This window comes from Pelmatolapia mariae, linkage group LG16_19, assembly GCF_036321145.2.
Source record: "Pelmatolapia mariae isolate MD_Pm_ZW linkage group LG16_19, Pm_UMD_F_2, whole genome shotgun sequence".
NCBI lineage: Eukaryota > Metazoa > Chordata > Actinopteri > Cichliformes > Cichlidae > Pelmatolapia > Pelmatolapia mariae.
In genome coordinates, this window is record NC_086241.1 from 53612019 (window position 1) to 53637662 (window position 25644).

Below are 25644 nucleotides of genomic sequence, written 5' to 3' on the forward strand. Positions count from 1 at the left end.
CTTAAAACATGATCTAAAAACAAAGAGAAGGCTTACATATCATAAATGCAATACAAATAAATACATTTGAAATCGGCAAGTGACATACAGTTAAATTTTACGACAGTGCATACTTGGAGTAACTTGGATAGTGAGTGAAATAAAATGAGCACATAACTGCTCTGACCTTCAGTAAAAACCAACTAATAGTAATTAAGTTTCAAAATGTCACCCTGTTGCTTGGAATCAGTGTGTGTATGTTCTCTATGATCCACCAGCTTGGAACTCAAATACAAATATTCTGCAATTTTGTAAATATATATTTTCTAATTTTACCTTTTTACATCTTTAATTTAGCATTTACTTCTGCATCTATACTCTCAACCTCTGTCTTCCAAAACCTGCATTGTGCACCCCCCACCCTCCAGCACTGCTGTTCAGTGACGAGGCAAATGGTTGCCCCTCTATCAAAGGCCACCAACTCAATCTTCCATTGGCTTCTCACTCAGAGTCTTTCCTCTGATTGGTTAACTCGAAGGGGTTTTGCAGCTTGGCGCTTCCCTCTGACCTATCCTGCTGACCTGTGGTCCTGAGCATGCTGACCACACACAGAGCACCGCTTGCATATGCACGTGCATGGTGTCGTACGCAGCAACACATATATTAATTATGCCAGGGAACACCATCAAATATCTCGAAATTTACTCCGCTTTAATTTGATTAAAGCTTCTTTTTTTCCTTATACAGCTGAACATAATTAATTTTCCACCTTACAGAAACAGTGGAAGCTTAATATCTCACATAAAAAAGTAAAGATGAAAAAGGCTTCTCATCACAAAGAAGTGGTAGACGATATGGAATATCAGAGAAAAGCCAAGAGACAAACACCCTGGAGTGGTAATAGCGGCTTCCAACACAATTAAGTTCTGAGATCCATCCACCATCAGAAGGAGTCACTCCCTAATCAAAATATTAACACCATCCAAAATATGAACCTAGCTTTTGATTATACTAACTCCAAATCCATCCCCATAAGCATTCAGCCCTCAAAGAACTATGATGGCAAAAAAAAAAAAAAAAAAAAAAAAACAGGAGGGGGGGAAAAACACCCCAAAAACTCTTGATTCTCCCCTCCCGCCTCCACCGTCTCTCTCAGTCTCTCCATTTTTAACAGCCCCCTTCGTTATTTTCTCCATCCATCAAAGGCGGCAGTAATTATTAATGAGAGCCTCCCTGTTCACTCTGCATTATGCATGAGAGCCTTGCCTCTGAAAGCAGAGGGTAATGGGGGTGGACAGAAGAGGAGGGGCTACAGGTGACACATGTACACACACACACAAACACACTCATCCACATATATATATATAGATATATATCTATATCTATATCTATATATAGGGCAGCACGTTGGCACGGTGGTTAGCACTGTTGCCGCACAGCAAGAAGGTCCTGAGTTCAATTCCACCATCAAGCTGGGGTCTTTCTGTCTTTCTCCCCGTGTTTGTGTGGGTTCTCCCTGGGTACTCCTCCCACAGTCCAAAAACATGCAGTTAGTGGGAATAGGTTAATTGATTAATCTAAATTGCCCATAGGTGTGAATGTGAGTGCGAATGGTTGTCTGTGTCTCTATGTGTTAGCCCTGTGACAGACTGGCGACCTGTCTAGGGTGTACCCTGCCTCTTGCAGGATTTGTGGAAGTGCATGGATGGATGGATATATATATATATATGTATGAACACTGCCTCTCTGGGTTACTGACCTATGCCTGCAAAACCAAAAATATTAATTAATTGCTCCAACCCCCCTCCCTGACCAAATGAGAATCTTTAAAGTAGCTCTTTTAACACAAATGGAAGCCAAAATGAGAAAAAGTGGGAGGGTGGAAGTCTCACAGGGAGTAGCTACTCTCTTCAAGAGACGCTCGCGCACAAACCAGCGTATGCAGAAGCAAACTCTTCTGGGTCTTGTTGCGTTTAAACCTGCTGAGATTTCTTGCAACTATACAATTTCTTCCAATGTTTATCCTTGCACACTCACACACACACACACACACACACACACACACACACACACACACACACACACACACACACACACAAAAAGGCTCCACTCAGCTTGTCCCTTCTGGCTGTTGGGGATAAAAGCACGCCATTTCTCCCACTCCCAACTTCACCTTCCCTCCTTCCTTCAGCACTCTGGGCTTTTTCACTTTCTTGCTCTAGCTCTTGCCTCATTGCCCACTTACTAATTTGTTTCCAGATTTATTTCCTTGCTTTCTTTGCCATATGCGCGTATATGTTTTTTGTGCTGAAAGGATGCAGAGAGATTTGGGGGGGGGGTCTGGCACCAGCGAGTAGCCAGACTTGTGATTTTAAAAAAAAAATTATTTGCAGGCCAAGAAAAGAGATGAAATAGTAAGAAAGTAATCAGATTAAAATGAAGGCTGGTGTTGTGACAAACTGGTAGGGAGGGAGGAGACGAACAAGTGATGGAGGTAGAAATTACAAGCCAGGGAAGAGCGAGTGCCACACTTTAAACGTGCTCCACTTTCCCGCCATCCTACAGAAGTGGGGGCTTATTTTTTTTATCCGTGATCCTTCATCTGGTAGCACTCCACCGCTTCACGTACCGTTCCCACCTCCCCTTCGGTCTTCATCGGCTGCTCTACCATCCCTGTATTTCAAACGCGCAGTCGACACTTAAATAGATGTAAAACAAGAAAATGAGGCACAAAAAAATCATTTAATTAAAGAGAAGAAAGAACAACAAACATTTCAGCAGTCAAGCTTCTGTAGGTGTCTGCAATTAAGAAACGCTTCTGCATAATTGGTGACTTTCTGCATGCTTCTGAACACGGCGGGAAAAACATGTGAAGTGAATTCAGAACTACTGCACTTGGCAGCACATACCAATTACACTGCAGCACAGTGAAAACTAATGAACTAATGTAGTTTCTTTTTTATTTTTATATATTTTTTAACTCTTGATTCCTTACTCTCTACCTCCGTTTAGTGAGACGCATACAAAACTCTGGTTACGAAGGAGGTTTAACACAGCCCTGTGCCCATGCTGAAAGATCATCGGGAATTATTCGGTGTTCGCGGAGTCCTCATTTCTACTATTCTGTCAGAAAAGCACACACACGCACGCATGGAAACACAAAAAGATGTATAATGCCTGATAACTGCAGTCTTCCCTGTGCATTTGTGTGTGTGTGATAGTACTCAGGGTTGTGCCGTGCCCCGCGGTCCTGTTACGACTGTGCGTGCCAGCAGAGCTCTCTCCTCCTCTCCACTCTCAGATGCTATTTTTGCCCTGTTCTTATGTAAGACGCTCCTGATGCGCTGGAGACAGAGGCAGAGTACGGAGATGGGATGAGGAGAGCATCCCCAGCGGACACACACATTCACTCTCTCCTGCACGTGCAAACGCATTCGCACACATACGGACGGATGTACTGTATGCACATATAACATAACCATTCAAAGGAAAACAATAAGCCTTTGCAAAGCTTGCTGTGAGGTAGTGACACAACACTGAAAGGAGGTAGTTTTAAATCAGAGCTGTAACTCTCAGGGATGTTACCGCGACTACATCTGTTTACGTGACAACGCATGAGGTAGATCGTTGCAGTTACCTCTTTTGAAAAGCTGCCTCATCTCCCTGTTTTTAATTTCTCTATACAGGAGCAGTGCTCTCTAACATGATCACTTCATAGTTCTGGGCATGTTGTCAGACCACTGTGACTCTAACCCTGAGCTGTTTATTTTTAGCTGCTCCAACAGTGAAGTGAGCTCTACCATTGTACTCCAGTCAGTCCATACTGAGAGAATAAGTTGGATTCCTCAAATTATATCCCTCTCTACTTTAGACAGAGTTCAGGTCAGCAGTTTCAGCAAACCCAAACCTCCTACTGGGATCAAATTTACATATTATATAATTATGTAAAAATGAAGTAAACAGAAATATAAAAAAACCCCTGACTGCTCCAAATTAACAGTTACAATAATAACACTCTAACTTCTTCGAGTTTCTGTCCAGAATTAAGTACATGCAGTTTCTCTTCCCTGGAGGGAATATGTTTTTTTAAATATTGATTTTTCAGATGCTGCACATCTTATTTTTCTTTTAATAAATTTTATCTCATTTTGTGTGCTGTCAAATTAAATGTACGACAGGCTGTCAAAAAACTTAAAATGTTTAGGACACGTTGGTGGTCTATCACTCTTTATTCTGAAAAACACTTTAGTTTAGACTTTAATTTTGAAAGAAGAAACCACACTTGCTTTTGGAACCCCATATGTCATGTCTAGCTCTATTTTTTTTTTTTTTTCAGTCCAGTTGTCATCTGTGTTGGTTTATTACCACGAAATATGAATACGTTCACAAAAGCCCACAGAAAAAGGTTGCAAATTTGCAAATTAAAAAAAAATACATAGAAAAAATAAAGTATGAAAATGTTTGAAAACTTTAACATATTCAAATGGACATGCAGAACTCAACCCCCACGCTGTGAACACGTGCCTCAATCTCCATAAATTAAGGCCGTCAGCATGTGTGAGGGTGTAATAACCGACACCTGGTAATGAGCCCACCAACCTCAGCCAACCACAGGAGAGAAATAGGGTTGGATTAGAAGTGTGGGGGGTTGCAGAGGTCATGGGTTATATGTCAAGGTCGTCTCCTGTGGGATTTTGGCTTTGGATGTGCACGGGCACCCCTGAAATTGAGGGATGTGGTGACACGGGGGGGACACGGGGGTACCCCAACAGGGAATTGGCGTGTGTCGCCGCCAGCTGGGGTGAAGATATTACATAAAGGAATATTCATGCTCATTGCAATTGTCAGAAAGTAACTGCTGCTAGGGTGACTCAAATAGATAATGTTTATGTGTGATAGGCAATAAGCCATTTAAATACAGCTTGTCATATAGAATGTAATGCAGCAACAACGCTGTGCAACTTACATTCATATTGTAAAATATAGATTTTAGAACAACAAAAAAAACCCCCAAGCAAACCCTCACAATCATTTTTTTCTTCTTTTTAACTAAACTATTTAAAGTATCTACTGCTGCGCGGCTCCACCATCATCTACCTACAAAGGTTAGCGTGCATGTACGTGCAGACGTTATCAAATGAGGACAGCTGCGTCGGCCATTTTAGTTGTACACTTGTGTTTTTGTGTCTATCGGCGTACGCCTGTGATGTCTGTTCACTGACGCAGCATCAGCAGCCCACAACATAAATACTGCATGGCCTCAAAAAATAGAGAGGATGGAGGGAATGAGGGAAGAGGAAGCAAAGAAGAGGAAAAAGAGATGGGGAGGAAACAATGAGGAGGGGAAAAGCCTCGCTTGTTAAGATGAAGGGCGGCGGAGAGGGTGGGGGACAAGGGGAACGGAGGAAGAGATGAGGAGAGCAGGGGGATTGGGGGGGGGGATGAGGAGCAGGGAGGAGAGAGTGACTAAGAGATAAAAGAGGAGTGAGTGAATGTGAGTGTGTTTGTGTGATGAGCGGATGGCCTCAGGGAGCGGTCGACTCACTGTGCTGCTCTGCGGATGTACTGACGGGCTCCGGGCCGTTTGCTCTCTCACTTGCCCCTCCGCTCCACTCACTGCAAAAGGGACAGGGGTAGGGGGTGCAGGTGAAATGGGTGGGGTGGGAAGGGGGAGGGGGTGATAGGATGAGACAGGAGGAGAGGGGGAAACTGGGACAGAATGTGCAAACACAGAGGAAAGAATTGGAGGAAAGAAGATAGAAGGCAGAATAAGAAATCACAGAAAAAGGGGGGGTGCTTGTTTAAAAGAGTTAAGGATTTAAAAAAAGGGTGGTAAGGCAAATATTGAAGTAACAGAGAGAAACAGTGAGGTTTGAGCCGAAAGGTTGGCAGGATAAAGAAATGACCAGATTAGGTGTTCCTATCTTCCACAGGGAGTGCGGAGATAGCAAAAACAGAGAGTGAAACAGGGCCTACAGGCCTCTGTAACAAGGACTCATCCAGTGAATACACCGACAAGCAGCCTATGCTGCTGTGTACGCTCTCTGCATGCACAGTATGCATGGGTGTGTTCTTAAGTGTATGTTCAAATGAAGCAAAGCTTAATTAAAGCTTAAAGTAGGCATAGTGGGCACTTGTGCATAAGGTAAAATCAACAACACGCTTGGATTTTACTGCGCTGGAGTCCGCATTAAAGCGAAAGAAAAACTGGATGTGCTCGCAAGTCAGCGGTGATCATCCTCAACGAAATCACGTTTTCAACTTTCAAGATGCAACAAAACGGCTGCTGCCCTCTGACATGCAAAGTCACCCGACTGTTGAGAGTTTGTCATTCACTGGCGTGGAGGGGTGCTCCTGAAGAGTTGACTGAACGTAGACATGAGAAACTTATAATATGGAAGCATGTTGGAATGGGGGGGTGTGGGGGTGGCTTTATGCAACATCCCAAAGAAGCCAGCAGATTGAGACTAGTGTTGCTGAATATGGAAAGGGGGCACACAGCAAAGGCTGCTGGGAGTTTCTGATTGGCTGCTAATGTTGCTATCCAGGCTGGGATTGGTGGAGCTGACGCAGCCCGACATCACGTTGTCGGGACTAAACCCTTTTGAACTGAGGCAAAGCAGAGAGGCACAGATATCAAAACACATACACGCGCGCGCACACATACGTGCATGCACACACCCACACGAACGCATTAAAAGGGAAGCATTACATGCAACTGAATATGCACCTGTGCATTCCCCCCCCCCCCCGGACACACACACACACACACACACACACACACACACACACACGCGCATATGTTTTTACAGATATATATATATATATATATATATATATATATATATATATCTATCAAACCTCTGCTGTTTTGATACGTGCCAGGAGAAAACAGAATTCGTAATGCTCCCGGGCTCGTCTTCATATACGATCTCTAGTGAATGTGTGCAGTTAAAAGGGAAAAGAGTGAACTTCCTTAATTTCTCCATTCTCTTTTAAGCCCAGCTCTAAGGTGGACAGAATAAATTGGAGCTTAAGCATGCGTGAAGGCACAGCCAGCGGGCCCTTTTCCACCACTCCATGCTACATTTGTCAAATCAGAGGAATTTCTGCTACACGTGAACCCGGAATCTGAGAAGAGAGAAACGGCAGGGATTCACATTTAAGTCACGCGCAAAGGAGCAACACTCAGGGAGACTGAGAAAAAAGTACATTTGAGTTTGTGGTTATTCCGAAATATGTCGTCTGGTCTTACCTGTGACAAAAAAATAAAAATAAAAATACATAGTGCATAGACAATAAGCTGCACGCTATTAATATAACATGAGATGAGACAAGGCAGTGAGTCAAGGGAAATGCATGACTAGTCTTTTGGCCTCACTGCTTTTTCACCGTGGTGTGTCAGCTCGACTCTTTGCCCCTAGTAAGACGTGTCTCTGCTCTCAGCTGTGGTCAACAGGAGAAGAATCCCTTCTGATTAGGAGGATGGGGCTCTTGGATGATCTTCAGCGCTCAGTAGCTTCTTCTTCCCCTGCATCCTTCCAAAATCCTGCCTCGTGTAGAACAGCCGAAGAGAAAAGCTTATGCTTGTATTTATCTGGGTATTTGTGGTAGATGCACAAACATGGCTGACATTCCAGTGTATGTAGGTCACACCAGGAGCGATCATGAGAGAGCAATCATGACACATGCAAAAGGGATGACAAAACCGTCACGGGCAACGTTACTGTGAGTGGTGCGTGCGTTCGCACAAGCCTGAAGGTCGGGCCTATGAATCTTTGATCCATCTCTTCCCAAGTTGTCATGCCCCTCCCTACATTCAATATAAGTGAGCACAGTACCTCTTTGCCTGTCCTTTCTGTCTCTCACACACACATAGATGCATACACCCTCTACATATCCTCCTGGTGCATTAATGTTCTTACATCACCTCCTCCAGTGAGCATAGAAAACAAGAGAGCAACAGACTTGAAGAAAAGAAGAGATATGGCTTTTGGGGGATGTGGTCCTTGTCGATGCTGTGCGAGTGCGTCACCCTGTATAAAGTACGTACTGATGGAATGGGGATCACAAGTGAAGCATCTGAATTAGTTAAGCGAGCTGTTACGACGTCGCTCCAAAGTTTCTGAACAGTCACCAGCCTCCTGTCACTGACAACTTCAGATATGTCGTTAAGGGACTAAACCCACGGATGAAGCACAAGTGAGCACAATAACATAAAAATCCAAAGACGTTATTCAACCTAGAAATGAGCGAATTTAGTATCATCATTGCGTCACCCAGAATCCAATATGTGTAGTGAATGACAAAAGGCTGGTATACATATAATAAAGTAAGAAAGACGCACATGCTCAGTGAGGTTTTCAGGAGCTTGAACATGCACCACACTGGTGGGTCTCTCCATGGATGGCTGGATCTCAGACACATTAACACTGTCTGGCGTTGACTTACACCCATGAGACCTCCCCCCACCACAACACGCACACACACAGGCACACGTCTGGGCATCATCCTTCTGCTCTAATACACCCTGTGCCCCTTGGGAGAGGACTTATTTGAGGGCAACTTTGGGGTTTGTCTGTGAGTGTATGTGTGCGCTGCTACCTTGTGTTGGATCGTGGTTCTCCCAAAAGTGTTTAAGCAGTTCTTCAAGGCTGATGTCTTGGGGGGAGAACACCACTCTCACCACCTCGGTGTGACCTGTCAGACCTAGTAGAGAAGCACAAATTTGCATTAATCTAAGTAAAGTGACACGACATCCCCTCTTATGATGTCCACTCGATCCAGGTTCTCCTTATTTCACTCTGTTCTCCTACATTTCACCACAAACACTGGACATACTGTAACAGCTGATTAAATTTAAAGCAATTGCCTACTGAAAACTGCAAAGGAGAGCTCATGAGTGGGATGCTTGTGCAGTGAGTTCAGGTGCCACAGGTAGAAGACAGTCAGCCATTGCTCATGGCACAATGGGGAGAGAGAGAAAGTGGCAGAAAGAGAGATTCAGATAGAAAGAGAGAGCAAGAGAGAAAGCAGTCAATGTTGGGGTTTATGGTGGAGGTTGCCAAAAGCACTCACTCCTGTCTCCAGCTGCCAGGACCCCGAAGCTTCAACAAGCTGCCTGCAGGCATTCACAAAGTAGGAGCTGCTTTAGGTCTCACATGTAGGTGCATCCGCAACGGGAAACACATTTAGAGCAGAAAAGGTAATCTCAAACGCCAAGCACCCCTTTGCAAACACATTTTTCTTCTAAACATAAAGACAGAGGTGTCAGCTTGGAACTGCTTCAGAAGAAACTGTAAGTACAGTATACAGCACACACACAAAAGATGCCCACACAGAAATATTTATCAGGTGCATTGCAGATAATAGATGAATGTCTGCCAAATTCATGCATCTGGTTTGAAACCAACTTTCTCTTTTCTAAATGATGCTCAGAGGAACATGGTGTGCCAAATGAAAATGGAGGAGTTCGCTTATTTAAACTGTTGTTACCAAAGTCAAGGAGTGTGTATTAACTAATTTCTGAAAAAAAAAAGGTGTTGCTAGAAACTTTAAGCATATTTTTAGATTTAGATTGTAATATATAAGCATATTGTGCAGCATGGTGCAAAACTCCTCAAGTGTTTATATTTTGCAAGGAAAATTGGAAACAGGTGGAGCTATTTAATGAAATGTGCAAACACTCATAGAAGTACCGTATATAGGAGATTGAAAGACAGTATTTCATATGACCACCTTTATTCTTCAACACAGTTTGAACTCTCTTAGTCAAGCTTTCTGTGTGTTTTTCTATCCAGGTATGCTTTAAATGCATTGGCAGTGTGTTTGGGATCATTATCATGCTGGAAAATGGAGCCACTGCTTTCAAATGCTTTCCAGATGGCACTGCATAGTGGATAAAAATCTGATGGCAGTTTTCTGCATTCATTATTCCATCAATTATGATACGATCCTCAACACCACTATGACAGATCCTCCACTGTGTTTTATAGATGGCTGAAGACACTAACTGTTGGATTTCAGTTACACGACAATTTAAACCAAAAATTGCAAATTTGCAATAATTGTCTCAAAAGACCTTTAAATACTTTAAATACTCTCTGTTGCAGCAGGCTTCCCCTCCCTGAGCCTGGTTCTGCTGGAGGTTTCTTCCTGTTAAAAGGGAGTTTTTCCTTCCCACTGTCGCCAAAGTGCTTGCTCATTGGGGATCTTATCATTGTTGGGTTTTTCTCTGTATGTATTATTGTAGGGTCTACCTTACACTATAAAGCGCCTTGAGGTGACTGTTGTTGTGGTTTGGTGCTGTATAAATAAAACTGAATTGAATTGAACTGAATTCTTAACAGCCACCCTTACCCTGAAATCATTTCTTATGACTTCAGTGAACAGCTGGTGGATCAGCTGAAGGGCCAGATGCATCTCTTGGGTCCTGTGTTAGGTCAGGTCTGGATTATTTCTTAATGACATCACTTTCAGATGTCATTTATCTGGTGTAACACAGTTAGCTAAATATATTAGCAAAATATAAAGAAATGAGGGGTGGATCAAGACTGCATAATACTGGACTTGGCATATTTAATATGTATTACCTGTATAAAACCTCTAACTCTGTGGGAATGCAAACATTCTGCAAACACAGAACAGTGAGTGTGGCTGCAGACTGGCAGTCATGCTGTGAGCAACTCAACAAAAATGGTAGAAATTCAGCTGGAGCAAAAATAGCTGTTATGATCTGAAAAAATATGACTGTGGTATGACTCTTCAGGGTTGTCGCAGATGAAAGGGGTGAAAGTGGAAAAGTCCAGCAACACTAAAGCTGCTAGAGATTCAATTTTTGGCTGAAGGACCCTTCAGCAAGGTGAACAGCCCTCTGGGTGAAAAATACGTCAAAGCCCAACATGGCATCCCGTTGGCCTTTTTATTAGTTTAATTGTTATCTGCTGTTATAAACAGCAATGAGTGAAAAAGCTTTGGAAATCCACAGAAATACTTGGAATTACCTTCAGTGAGCAAACAAGATTCTTAAGTATAATTATTGTTATTTCACCCACAGTGGCTATATGAATGCACTCAGAAGCTATGCCTGTGCTGAAGAATGCATTCTTGAAAAATATAACTTCACATTGGGGCTACTGAAATACCCTCTGCCTTCTGACATTTCTCTTACAAGTTTCTTATGCCAGTAGCAATCATCCAGAGCCAAAACAGCATGAAGCAATAAAACACACACTCTCTATTGCAGTAATGGCCCTATGGCAAAGCCATATTTACTGCAAACTTTCTGCTCACTGCTCCAAGTCACAGTGAATGACACAACATACTCACAGTGGTTCCTTATAGAAAAGTCCTATATTCAATCACAAAACACAACTGACCTTCCAACCCAAATCAAAAGTGTACGAAAGACTGTATAAACAGTCACAGTCTTTCTCCTATTTATTATAGTGGTTGTGATATTAATAGTTCAGATCTTGTGCTGAAATAGAATTTACGGCCTATACCTTAGAGATCTACACATGGCCTCCATTAACTCTATCTGTAAGATATAAACTGAACTAAAGTGGAAAACATGGAAGTCGTGTAGTGGTGCTGTGTCGCTGTGAGTATATAAGCAAAACACTGGAGTCTGGAATTTATGTTTTTTTTTTTTGTTCTAATAACAATCACCAACCTTTTTTTGTAACCAATTTTACCACTGGTTAGTTGACTAAGGTTTGGCAGAAAATAACAAACTAATGAGTGATTTTTAAAAATCCATTGATATGATCAGCAGTCTATCTGACTGTTATGGTTGGAGGACTGGATTCATCTTCATGCAGCACGGTAGAACTGAAAGGTATCAGCATCAGCCTTTGATTCTGTATCGCAAACATCTCGTGCAATGGACTGTTTTACAAATTAGTTCAAATATGCTCATTGATAATAACATCATTTTCTCATCACTCCCAGCTGTCTGTCTGTGTCTGTCGAATCTGACTGCACCTCAACCTCTCCTATTTCTGTCTGTCAGAGCATCCAGCCTGTCCTTCTATCCCTCCCTGGCTCTTCTGACAGTTCCATCAACCCCTTCTTTCTGTCTGTCTGTCTGTCCTGCCTTGGCTGTGTTGACAGCTCCTCGGTCTCATGCCGTCGCAGTGTTCTGCTCCGTCATGGCCACTGGAGCGACGCCTGCACTCTCTCAGCCGATGGACAGGTAACCATTCTTTCTCACACTTTTTTCCCTCAAAAGTTTATTTTACCCATTTCCCCACTTGCTTCGTCACTCAGTCTCTCTTTTTCTGTCATCTGTCTCCATCTCCATCTTCCTCCATAGCTGACCATCGTGTTGCTGGGAAACTGACAGAAAGCAGGACTGGGAGGAGAACAGATAGAAACATAGAAATTCTATGAAGGGCTCTGCTCAGAAAATCTGCCAACTAAGCCCAGAGCATCTTTCCCTTCCTTTCCACGTCCCCATGTTGTGCCTTCACCTAGACATTATGCCAGTATGGAGTGATGGAGAAGCCTCAAACTAACACTCATATCTCCTAAAACACAAGGGAGGGAAAACGAGAGTAAAATCTAACATATTCTCTTGAATATATACATCAACTGCCTACATAAATCTTTTCGACTGTCATGATGAGGACAACTGAGAGACTAATTTAGAGGGATTCAGACAGGTAGCCAAACATTTTCAAAGCCTCCGACTGCAAATACTCAGGATTTATGCCTTCATCTCCGGCACGTTCGCCAAATCATACTCTCAGGGAAAGAAGCCCAATCTATGGCGCTTCATACACAGTAACCTCTGTTGGCAAAAACGCCGCAGTACAGCACAGTACAGAGCCCAATCCTTACAAGTAGGTCATGGGGGGGTGGGGACGGGTGGGTGCAGCCCATCTGGAGCGGTGCATTCTGAGTAGTTGACTGCAGATGAAGGGAAGGAGCAAGAGGAAGAGATAGCTTTACTTAAAGCAACCTTTCCAGCTGTTTATCTGTTTTATTTTGGCCATAGATATAACAGTAAAATGTCCTGCTCAGGGGAAGGTAGCATGATCAGTTATTATAAATCAAAGTACAGGTATAATTACACAAATGCGTAAAAGTGCAGTACCTGAGCAGACCTCTTCGTAAGTGGGGTTTGGTGTGAAGCCACTTGCATAGCCCACTTGTGTGGAGAAGACTCCCGGACGTCGCCAGAAAAGTTTCTCGGCTCCCCAGAAACAGCCCATTCCTGGATGCGCACAAACAAATGCATGAATCACCCCTGCTTCAGCGCTACAGTAAAACCAGCTTCTCACCAAAATGTGTTACTAACCACAAACTGGTAAAAGAGGATGCCATATTGGTTTATTTCTGATTTTTCAAAAGTGTGATTGTGCAGTCTCACCAAACATAATGGTCTCCATCCCTTCTGGGAAAGGCTCCACAGTTGGATTCCCATTGACTGCATGCTTGTCTGTGAAGAGAAACAGTGTGCAAATATGGCTTCAGACCATAACACAGTGTTGCAACAGTACAAATTACAATACGAGAGCAAAGAGGCCTATTAGGCGCCTCGATTTGGCCTCACAAGTCTTTACTTGGTTACAGGCTGCCCCGGGCCAGCAAATCAAAGCCAGAGGCTTCTGTGCAGGAAAGACATTTAAGGGATTACACAGCTTTGACTGCTATTCTATCCCTGCTGTCCTCTCCTCAATACACACAATTAAACACAAAGCAGCAGTTTTCTCTGATCTCTCTCTCCCTCTTACTTCACTTTATGTGGAATGAGAGCGCATTTAGTGTTCAGCTCGGCACCACTGGGCGTCCACAAAGCAAAAAAGATGACTACACTTCAAGGGCGTGAGCCTGTATAACCTCACATGTGGGGAAGAGCACTGCAAGTAGACTCAATGCCACCCTAATCTTCATCATGTTAAAAATACCCAATAAGTAAAACAAACTGGAGTGCTGAGAGGTAGCACTCTACTGCCAACTGTGCTGAGTGGAATTAGAGTGCTAAAAAGGAAGTGTGTGTGTGAGTGTGTAGCTCGCAGATGTGTGAGGGGGATTAGGGTTTAAGAAGACTGAGGTGACTTAGCGTGCAAATCTCCACTAAGCAAGGCTGGTTTGTACTGCAACCACTAATATTAGTCTACAGATAAACAGGCCATGGGGTACACGAAGAGCTTAGGCACATCCCAATAATGGACGCTTGCGCTGAGTTCAATGTGCGATTACTCTCTGGCTGCTCAGAAATGTTATGTGCAACACTGACCTGAATAAAAACAATCTCTAATCTGATACGGACATAATAGTTCATTTCCTAGATGGGATGATCTCCCTGTGCGATAAAAGGCCAAAGAACAACAGCTACCTTCAGTTTAGGCTTCCAGAAATCGTTCCGAACCCAGACAGCAGAGCACAGAAAAGAAACAGTTTCTGAATGCTTGGGCCCTTAAGATTAAGTGTTTGGAAGACTACACAATAAAAGAGTACACTTGAGCTGATAATACTTTCTTGGCGTGCTAAGGCACTTCTGTTACTTGACAAAAAACTGTTTGTTTTTTACTGTGGAGTAGCACACTGCACAAGCACAAAGAAGTAAAATGTCACGGGGGCCTGGGTGCCCTAAGGCGGTCTCTTCTTGCCCTCCTGTTGTGCGACAGTGATGTCTTTCAGCAGCAGGTTGTTTGGCAGTGCTAGGTCATGTTCACGAGCACAGTTAGCTCCAATCAAAGTATATGAGTGCCTGTATGGGCAAAATATTCTCATCCGATGGAGGTGACTTGAGGAGGTGTGAGGACATTAGATATCTTCCTTTTTTTCCCTGTGAATTTGCATTGTTTCTATCCTCCGCTCACTCTCACCCTCTTGTCCTTTGTTTCTTGCCACGACGATAAAAAGTACTGTAGCTGCCAAACGACTGAGAGAGAAAGAGAGCGCGAAACTGAGAGAGTGAGAGGGAGAAGAGTGTGCGATAGAGAAGGAGGAGAAGTGGGAGGAGGAGAGATCAAGCTTGCCAAAACAATAAAAGGCGTAAATAGCCAGTGAGAAGCAACAGATGAGGGTAGCAGAGAGGCAGTGAAGGATTCTTTTTGGCTTTCGGACCACCATGCCTTTGGGCGCTATATAAAAAGACCAAGCACTTCATCCAAGAGAACACAGAGAAAACAAACACACAAACAAATAAACAAACAAAAAAGAGAGAGAGAGAGGTAAAAACAAAGTTAGCCAAGAATATGCCGACACAGCACTGTCCAAAGAAGGAAACTCCGAGCCAAATCTCCCCGCCCTCTCATCTCTGTCAGCTGCTCTCCATCTTCACTTCACACTCTCTTCCTCGCACCACCTTCCCATCATCCCTCACTCCCTTCTTGCTAAACATGTGCACGGCTGCCTGCATGCACGCAATCAGCCACACAATCACCTGCACACCAACCTCTGCAGTGGGTGTTTCTCCCAGGGAGCATCTGGCAGAGGTCCAGACAGTGCCAGGCTGGCTCCTTTCACTGTGCCTGGTCCAGCACCCCCCGCCCTCCCCCTCCAGACCAGCGCCCACACCCCATTCTGCCAGAATTACCCCATCTAACACACGCAGGCACTGAGAAAGAACTGAATACCCTCACTACGCTCCCTCACTACGCCAGCAAAAGAAAGAACAGAGGACGACAAAAAAAAAACAAGCAGGGAGGGTGACTGACTGGGCTTACAAAAGAAGAAAACAGGCTGAATATGGGGGAAGGATTCATGAAAAGCCTTTTTTTCCCAACTTGGATGCGATATGGGCGTAATTTTTTTGCGTGTCTTTGTTTTCTCGGATATCTGAAAAGCACTGCGCCTTCTATACAGTGCAGCAGGACGGAAGCGGAATACGTTGGTCACCTTTTGTTGCTTTTAGGATGTCGGTTGTAGGCGGCTGGACCAGAACCAGAAAAATCAAACCCGGACACCCTGCCACTCTGCTTGAATCAAGGTTACCACCAGTGAAGGGGACAACAATCTGTCTGTTGTTTAGCGGACAATAAAGCCCAGTTTGACTTGTTTTAGTGGGTATTTAGTCTTTGTTAACCTCCGCTTCTACCCGTGATCCCGTGTTTCTCACCCGTAAAACTGAAGTCCAAGCGCTCCTGTCTCCTCACAGGGACCCGGGAGAGGTTCTATCCCTGGATGCCAAAACTGGCGATGGAAGGTAGATTTCCAGGCTGCTCTGTTTACTTCCTTCCAAAAAAAATCCATTCTATCTCTTTCCTCTCTCTCGTCCCCTTCCCTCCCTCTTTCCTATTCCCCTTCCTAGCTTCACACAGGTTGGCAGGGACTCAGGCACGAGTCGTCGGAGCAGGCTGATGCTTTATACCGCTGCCAACTACTCCTCTGCTGTATGGGAGGGTGGGTAGGGGTGAGAAAGAGTGGAACAAATTGGGGAGGGGGGGGGAATAAAAAAAATACCATTAAAAGGTAAGTAATGAAAACTTTGCTGCTGTGGCCTGTAAACAACTAACCCAACTTGTTATTTTGATGCATACATACACTTCACACAGTCACTATTCTGGGTTGGAAAAAGATTGCGATTATTGCATCAGCTCCACTATTCCCCTTCCTCAAAGATGGAGGAGCATCCTGTTTGGGCCTGCTCGTAAATCTAACAAAAGCTGGTGTGATGGGAAAATAACACAACAGTCTCCAAGTGGCCCAAGAAAAATGCACATTCTCCCCCTACACATATATGAGAGCAAATCCAATGATTTTCTATACAGCTAGTGTCACAGAGGGGTTTACTCCAGAGTGCACTGACCAAGATGCATGAAGAGTGTAAAGAAGGTCTCCAATTCACCGACTGACTGTGGTATGGAAACCATACAAGTATCAAACGACAGATTTCAGGTTACGTTCTTGCGCTGACATTCTAGTAAAAATCAGTGAGCTGCAGGACCGCCCATAAGCAAATCTCTCATTTATTTATCTCCTGTTTGGATACTTAATTTATATGTTTACTCAACGCATGCATGCTTTCTCCCCCTCCAAGCTCTTTCCAAAACTAGGAAACCAAGGGCATCAAGAGACGGAAGAGAAGCAACAGAGGTGTAACACCAGAAATATATCTTCTCTATGAAGCTGCTTTTAAGAGTTATAGTGAAACATGTAGCAGAGATTGATTTTAGTCAGCTGACCTCCCCCATCCTGTTTAGAAGAAATATTGGCAGTCTATCCCGCACTGACTCAAAATAATAGCTACTGTGCCCCTACCATGTAGCAATCTGCCACTGGATCATTCTCGCCAAGGTCACTGAGTACATTATACAGACTGGAGCAAGGAAGGGAGAGAACACAGGACAACAGGACGTCTGAACAAGAAACGGGGTGCTTCTTTAAAGAGGATGGAAGGCTAGAAGTAACTTTCAAAATTAGCGATCTTCATTGTGGACAGGAAGCGAGTGCGTACACTCGGACACACACGAGGCTGGGACAGCACAGGGCATATGTGGAGACCGTTCTTGCAATCCTTAAATTACTCATGCTTAATGGCTCACACCGTCAAACACAGAAGCATGCTATTCCAACACACACATACACACACTTGAACAACCCCATCTAAACTGCTCCCCATGGTGAAAGGGGAGGAACAGATTTCTGCCATGCGGTGTCTCCGAGCTGCTTCAACAGACGGAGAAGGAACTTACGACGGGGCGGAGCCTTCATGCGCATAATGCCCAGATGGACCTCTGGACGCTGCGGCACGGCTTCATCCTATGCGCTCACACCCAGGTCCCACAATGCACTTTGTGGATAGTGCTATCTATGTTCTTATCACACCATGATTCTCCTTGGTGGTACACTGATACTGGCCTTGCTGTCCCGAATTAATAAGTCGAAAAAGTGAATGAAAAGATAAGACAAGCTGAGGTGAGGCAGGGATGTTTGACTCACAGAATGAATGAAATTCCGAACAGTTCAGCAAAAAGTAGTAAAATGATTTCATTCAGTTGTTTAAATGTCACATTTTCTGTGCCAGGATGGCTATAACAGAGCTGAGGACTTGATCCAAACAGATTTGTGTTATCCTGACTTAATCAGCAACTATTTGTACACAATCCCACCACATATCCCAACAGGCTTTTGCTGCCACTACAGATTTTGTTGTTGACTGAAAGATTTTATTACTGTCCACAGACTACATCACACACATTCACTCAACAGGCTAAACAGAGGGGTGAGGGGAAAAATACCAATACAGTACAGTGACACCAAATATCGATATTTTATTCATTAAATCAAACTACTATGGAAATACAACAAACGAGAGGGCTGATCTCATGCACCACCATCTTGAGACAATGTTACTCGACCAAACCGCTCAAACAAAGGGAAAGTTGCTGAGCACAAATGTAATAGTTAAATATTAATTTCTGTCCATGTAGACAGCAACAGATATGTGATTTTCTATGACCTATCACAGTTAATTGCTGTATTATCAGAAACAGGTTGCATGTAATTGCTAACTTAAAGCCATTCAATCGCAGACTGATAGCAGACTGGCTCTGTCTTCAGGACACATTTAAGGCAGGTGTTGGCATGCTTGATTATTATCATTTTGCAGAAAAAAAAGACATTAAATAACTTTTATTTCCAACTCTACTAAATAGTATCACAGCAAATGTATCCTGAGGTACTTGGTTTGAAAGGTTAATGTCAGGGCAGGTAAAAAAAGCTCCAAACCTCCATATTTATATCTCCACAGTTGTAAAAATGTTAGGCTAAAACAAGAGTTCTGTGGATACAATTTACTTGGTCATCATATCCATATCAGCAACCCATAGTGTGATGTCAAAAGTCCAGCAAATACTAACATTTTTATTTCCACCCAATAAAAACTGTAAATTAGAGAGTAAATAATTCTGACCTGCAGCTCAAACACATTTAATTCAACATAAATTAAGCAACAAATACTGCATCCATTCTAGTCATCGTAAAATGGCCTCTTCAATTACTGTGCAATTCTTGGAAAACAAAACTAAAACTATATACGGCGGTACATAGTCTCCCTGGATGGAAGGGTTGTAGTATACTAGAGCCCCCATGGGAAAAACCCAAATGGAGAATGAATCAATGTGTTGGTGTTGTTCTTGTGCCACCGTAATTAATGCTGCTCCAAAACCGTCCCTGAAAACTGACTGTTCAGGATGCTGTGCTGAGTTTTACAGCTCAGGTGGAGAAAAGACTGGAGCCAGAACGTCAATGACACTGTAACTCATCCGGCTCACAATCCATCACAATTCATGTTATTGCCCGTAAAACGACAAGTATGACCTTCACCTTGAGCACAATTTGGGTGAGGACCCATTAGGTGATAAACGTGTGTAAGTTTGATTAAATTCTGACCAATACTGTAGGAGGAGTAGCGATTCTTGGGGAATTGTAGATGGACGGACGGACTGTAAATGCCCCGCCATGGAATAAGTTCACAGGCAGGATGAGCTAAAAATATAGTTTCAGGAGAAGTACGCTTTCAGGGGTTTCTGAAAGGCTTTTTAAGACATGGTTAACATTGTGAAAGTGGTTTAATTCAAACCCCGAGCTTTTCCTGAACTTAAGTAATTTTCTTGACTACCAACCAACCCGAAATCTGATAATCTTCTCTTACTATAATGATCGTAGTGTATGTATGTCTGGTGCCTAACTCTTGCTATATAAACTGCCACCATTATCAACATCTATATAGCTTCTGTAAAATACTTTCTTCACACTCAAAACATTACAAATGATATATATATATGTGTGTGTGTGTGTGTGTGTGTGTATAGTAGGTTATCTTAAAGCAAATGACCATTGCGCATATGTTCCATTTACCATTGTTGTTTACCAGCACAGTTTGCTAAACTATGTTCATTGTCACCTTGGGGTTATTGGAATGTGTTGGCATTCATTTCTGTAAATAAGTGTTCATCAAACAGTAACTAATAGCTTCATAAAATTAATAAGTTGCATGCAAAGAAGAAGAAGAGTAAATATATATATATTTATTATTCATTTCTTTGGTGTTTATGAATCTCTCTACATACAATGGTATAATGAAGACAAAAAAGAATAACATGGCTAATTAACAACCTGTAGGGTGGTTTGTGACGAAGTAATAATAATGATAATAATAAAAATCATTAAAACTACTTCGTTAAACAGAAAAATAACAAGTCGACGACTTGGAGTTTCATGTAGAACATGAACCCTTGTTTCCTGGGTGACAGCCATGAATTTGAGCAATCCAAACACCCACCCATCCGTTTGCCTGACTTTTGAAAGCCTTTCTATTTTTCACTGTGCTGCAAAGTTTTGACAACACAACATGTCTGGTCAGTTACAAAACTGGAGGAAGATTTACTTGTTGAAAACCCACCACGACAGACTTTCACGTGATTCTGGATCTGATCATATTTTCAATTTCTGTCATAAGACAGCCATAATGTCCTGCATAAACAGTCACAAGCCCTTACCATCAGTTGCACACACTGCAGTGCGCAGGGATATAATTTCGGTTAACATGAACCAGTGTGTCTGTTGTGATATGTCTCAACCTTTAATATGGCTGGATTGATCCCTGAACAAAACGTCCAACACCTACGTTGTGCCAAGATGAAGTCAAGGACTTGCAAGTGAAAAAAGAAATAAAAATTAAATAATGAAACCTAACACCCACTTGAAAACTGGGTTTTCCTTGATAACTATAATCTGCAAAATGCTGTTTTGATTTGTGCTGCCCCTATTTTTCTGCAGAATGGAACGAGTTCAAACCTGTGGTCATGCAGGGCATCAGCACCTCCTACCAAGAGTGGAAAATAACAGCAGAATAAGTTTCTCAGCTGGTAGGCATTCTGCAGATGGAGCAGAGGCTTCGACTGTTTGGAAGCTGTCACCTTAATCCTTGTATACTTCAGCTACTTACTTGTGTACTTCAACTATCTATACACTTAATAATTAGTTTATAAAGCAGTACCAACTGCACATCTTACTTTGCTTGCTCTGAACTTAAAATTTCTTAACAACGACGCTGTTTTCTGTCACCATTTTTCACACGAGCTGTTCTGATGTCACTAGTGTGCGTGTGCCACAGGTAACCTGGAGCACCAGGTGTCACCCCCGTGCCAACTGTTATCTTGGTACAAACTCACCACCGTGCGCTATTTACCTGCCACGACCATTTTCTCCTCCCTTCCTTTCAGCGCGGCCTCTCTGCTCGGCATCTGAGTTTTATCAAATGTTTTATCGCTCATTGTTTCAGCGACAGCGAAGCACACGTAAACTACGAGGAGCCACACGATCTGTGTTTGTGTTTGAGGGCGTAACTGTGAGGTTGCCCGAGTCTTACGGCATGCCTCCATAGCGCCACGTCGTTCCGTTACATAGCGGGATAAAGGGGAGGGAGAAAGGGATGGAGAGACGTCGTCGAAAACGCCATCAATATGAATATTCATCGCGCGTGGGCAACGCCGTGCACTGCATATTAACTAGTCAAGGGGTTAATATGACTTTGGCACAAAAGCCTGCACAGCACCGTGTGCGGGAGAGAAATTAAATTTAAATAAATATCCACGGCGTCCAGCATGTAAATGAGCACTCGCCAGTAATCAGCGCTCATTCTGTAGGAGGTGCTACTGGTGGAGCGGGTTGAAATATGGATGTATGGAAGGTTATTTCCCCTTTGTGGTTCATTTTATATAAAGTAATGCTTGTTTGGGGATAACGTTGATGAGGAACAGCATTAAGAGCTCGCAGTTAATATCTAACAAAATGGCTCTAAGCCCTGCAGGATAAATGAAATGCAAACGAAGATGGGCCACGTTTTCGTGGACACAACTCTGACCACATAAACGATCCTAAAATATCAAAAAAAGTCATGCCCTTTAATGTCTTTAAGACCGTACACCAGGTCTTCTTGGTTATTTCCGCTTTATAAACCTGACACCTATATTTTTCTTTAGAAAAATCACATGGAAGAATATGTAGAATGAAGAATGTGTACTTACGAATGCTTGGATGAGGGAATGTAAAATCCCAACTAGTGCACGTTTATTATGTCTGAAAACATCATTTGTGATGATTTGATGACTAAAAAGGCGCAAATTCCAGTCTGAAGTCTTCAAGAAAGGCATACTTATCAATCATCTGACATCTCATTAGCAATGAAAGCTGATATCTTGGATTGAAAGCTGAACATAATTTCAGTTTTGTGAAACAGACAAAAGAGACAGAGACTAAGAGGTAAAGAAAAGTTGAAAGTATTGGTCAGCTGATGGATAATCAAGGACAACTAATTAATTGTGCCAGAATTTCTACTCTAAAACTTGGTTCTAGAGTTTTTGTCTGTTAAACAAAAAGTTCTAAATCTTTAGTTTAGGACTGTTGGGCAGATAAAAGGAACCTCTGATTGACACATTTCACTACTTTGTGGTGCTTTAAATGCTAAATAATGAATTAATAATAAAATAAATCTAAGTTCACCTAAAGTAGGAGTCAACAACAATCATTGTGTCCTTCACTGTCTTTAATTAGCACTAATATGATGTGTGATTTGCAACTATAACCCACAGAAAAAGGGAAAGGCACAAAACTATTTAAACTAAGTCACTCAGAGTTACAAGCCTGCAACAGTCAAAAAGCAGAGCTTTACTGCAAATACAGCCAGACCAGGTGATGCGATAGTAATGACTGTGATTATTTATGTGCAGAAACTTAAAACATTTTTGTGTGCGCTCTGAACCAGACAATGAGAATAACAAAGAATTTGGGGCATTGTTCCTATATCCTGCAATCCAGAATAACATCACACCCTGCCGCAATCCTCTTTTCCTCTCCCTCTTCCTCTTTCTCTCTCTTATCTGCTGGGGAAATGAAGCTCAATCACCTGCGGAGGAGCTGAGGGCGGCATTGGGGACTTTGCAATGCAAATGCCAGGTAATTACCCGAAAGCTAGGAGAGTGGAAGCACACGGATGAAAATAGAGGAGGCAGCGGAGAGAGGGAGTGAGGGAGAAAGAGAGCGATAGAAGGAGATGAACCAAGCACAAGGTTCACATGCCTGTTGATGCAGGATGATTGGGGTGTTTTCAGGGTGTTGTAGGGAATGTAGGAAGTGGAAAGGGGAGAAGGGGTGGAAGATGAGAACCACAGGAATGGATTAGATCTAAAAGGAGTCTGTGTTGTGGGTTAATTTCCTCCTGCGTGTCAGTCTGAGTCTGTAAAAGTATATATGTTCATTCTGCCAACACATTAATTTCGAATAATATGCATAGTGTTTTTTTTCCATGAGTGCAGTACTCAGTTGTGCCTGCACTTGGATTTGCTTGTGCCTGAGTGCTTACATCCACGTAAACATGTGTATGAGGGCCTGTGCGCATGAGTGTGTGCGTGCTCTGTAATGGGCACTAGTGCAGGTCGTGCTCATATATGCATGCGGAGAGCGACTGCATATGTCTGGCGTGTGACTCGTGTGTAGTAGCAGAGGATTTAGTGAGCATGCCAGCTTGCAGCTGCTTGATTGTCAGTGAGTGAGAGCAAAGAGATGTGCAGATGTGAGTGAGTATCAAAGAGATTATGAAATGACCTGGAATTAAACACTGCAGTACTCGGTATCATTGCATGTTAAGCCTTCTGTTTGACGGCGACATGGTTGGGAAGTAGGCTTGCATGCCTGGTTTACACAATTTTATTTAATAAGACAAAAAGCCTATTTGCAATTTAGTAAAGGACTCCAAACATCTGATTGTTTGTGTGTTTGTTGAAGATATTACCAAGCAATAGTGTGACTCACAAGCAGTTTGCACCTCAACTCAATAGCTGCCTCTGATTAACATCTAAACAGAACAGGAGCCAGCCAACCAGAAAACTGTTTTGGCGATTTAGTGTAATTGTGGCTTTGCAAAAGTCTCACTTCACCTAATTAGAATAATAAATCATGCCGCCTCGTTCTTTTCAAAGGGCCCTCTATCGTCTCGTCGAAGCAGGTGGGATTGTGGGATGGTGTGAAAAAACAAAGGGTTTGATTGCTCTGCTGAACCTACAGTCAGTTAAAAGCAACATGGCGCTCTCTGGGGATTCATATTAAAAAGTAAGGCTGTATCAATTCATAGAGCGGAGTGGGAAAAAACGAACTTGACAAATTTTGATTCATATGCTGGCCCATGCTTGACTTCACTTGACATAAACCACTTGGCTCATTGGAAAATAGGGAGAAGAGATGGGGGCCTGTTTGAATGACATGAAAGGCTGAGGCATGGCAGTACCTTTCTTCAGTTGTTTCAACTGGAAAGTAAATATACACTATAATGGACAGCTACTATGGATGATAATATAATATTTGTCCATGTTATATGATATGATTTAGTAGTACAGTTTTGGTAAAAAGAAAGCAAGGTTTTGTGCATCAGGATATAATAATAATACTAATACTACTACTAATAATAATAATAATGTAGTCTTTAACAGGTCTTAAAATAAGGCAAATACAATCTCAAATAAACTACAAAATATTACACGGTGTCACTATTTATTTAGCAAAAATAAGCCAAAATGCAGAAACTATGTGAAAAGTACACCCATGATTTGCCAGCTTAATAATAATTTTCTTTACAATATTATAAGTTCAATGAAACTTAAGTCCTGCCACAGCACGTGAGACAAGTTGAGGTCTGGACTTTCACTGCACTATCGAAACACCTTGATTCTCTTATTTTCAGCCATTACGTTGTAGACTTACTGGATCCTTGCCTTGTCCCATGACCCAATTTCAGCCAAGCTTTAGCTGTTCGACAGATGGCCTCACATGTTTTTCACATATTCAAGAGTCACATGAACTCGTCAAACTCACTGACTGCAAAGTGATCTTCTCCTGTGGGTACCAAATAAACCCAAATGATAACCCCTCCACCACTGTGCTTGACAGTTGGGATGAGGCATTTGTGCTGATATGCTGTGTTGGAAAAAGAGAGAGGAGGCGTTCTCCTTTTTTTTGGCATTTCACAGCGTGACCTTGGGTTAAATTTGCTGGGAAGATTGGCAGCTGTCTTGACGGTTTTCCACTTGCGAATAATCTTTCTCAACATGGAATGATGGACTTTAAATTGTTTGGAAATGACGTTCCCAGATTGATGGGCAACAATGATTACTTACTTATTTAAGATCACTGCTCATGTTTTTCCTCCTTGGCATTGTTTTAACACATACAAATAGCTCAGGGAGCAAACTGCCAAAACTTCTGCTCTTAGCGAGGTGCTCACGCTTGCTGGTGATCAGTTATTTAAGGGCATTTAATTAGCAGCACCTTGTTGCAACTTAAACCTCTTATGTCCTATGGAAGCAGAGTGTACTGAATATTCCACACACTGCCTCTGCATTTAGGTTTATTTTTTGTGAAATAAATAATGATATGAAGTAATGTATCATGTTTGCATTTGAGGCTGTATTTATTTAATTTTAGGACCTGCTACAGACCAAGTTATTTTTCATGCCCGATATGTAAAATAATAGAATAAAAAGGGGGTGAAGTTTCTTTTTACCATGACTGTATAAACTCATTGCTCTCTTCTTTTCTCTGATTTCAATGAACTTCACTGACACAAGGGCAAAGGCAGTAACCTGAATTATAAAAATAGCTCAAAAAGTTGTTTCTGTTTATCTGGACGTTGTGTTTGCAGAATGCTTCGTCATT

At 42.5% G+C, this 25644-nt stretch overlaps 1 protein-coding gene across 6 annotated transcripts in view; it reads right to left on the bottom strand.

Annotated features, from left to right (window-relative positions):
* The window catches only part of msrab (methionine sulfoxide reductase Ab), a 37600-nt gene extending 16309 nt beyond the window's left edge, over positions 1-21291 (bottom strand). The window contains exons 1-4 of one of the 6 annotated variants that reach the window (XM_063498040.1): positions 21128-21291; positions 13355-13423; positions 13079-13198; positions 8584-8688 (exon numbers count right to left, since the gene is read on the bottom strand). In XM_063498040.1, the coding sequence (XP_063354110.1) occupies positions 8584-8688; positions 13079-13198; positions 13355-13423; positions 21128-21212 (379 nt within the window). In that variant the 5' untranslated portion in view covers positions 21213-21291. Of the gene's footprint in view, positions 1-8583; positions 8689-13078; positions 13199-13354; positions 13424-13718; positions 13740-13829; positions 13970-14323; positions 14347-15388; positions 15454-16051; positions 16179-21127 lie in introns of those variants that run through there. The other 5 variants (XM_063498043.1, XM_063498042.1, XM_063498046.1 and 2 more) reach the window with 5 other exon arrangements.
* Between the last annotated feature and the right edge of the window lie 4353 nt (positions 21292-25644).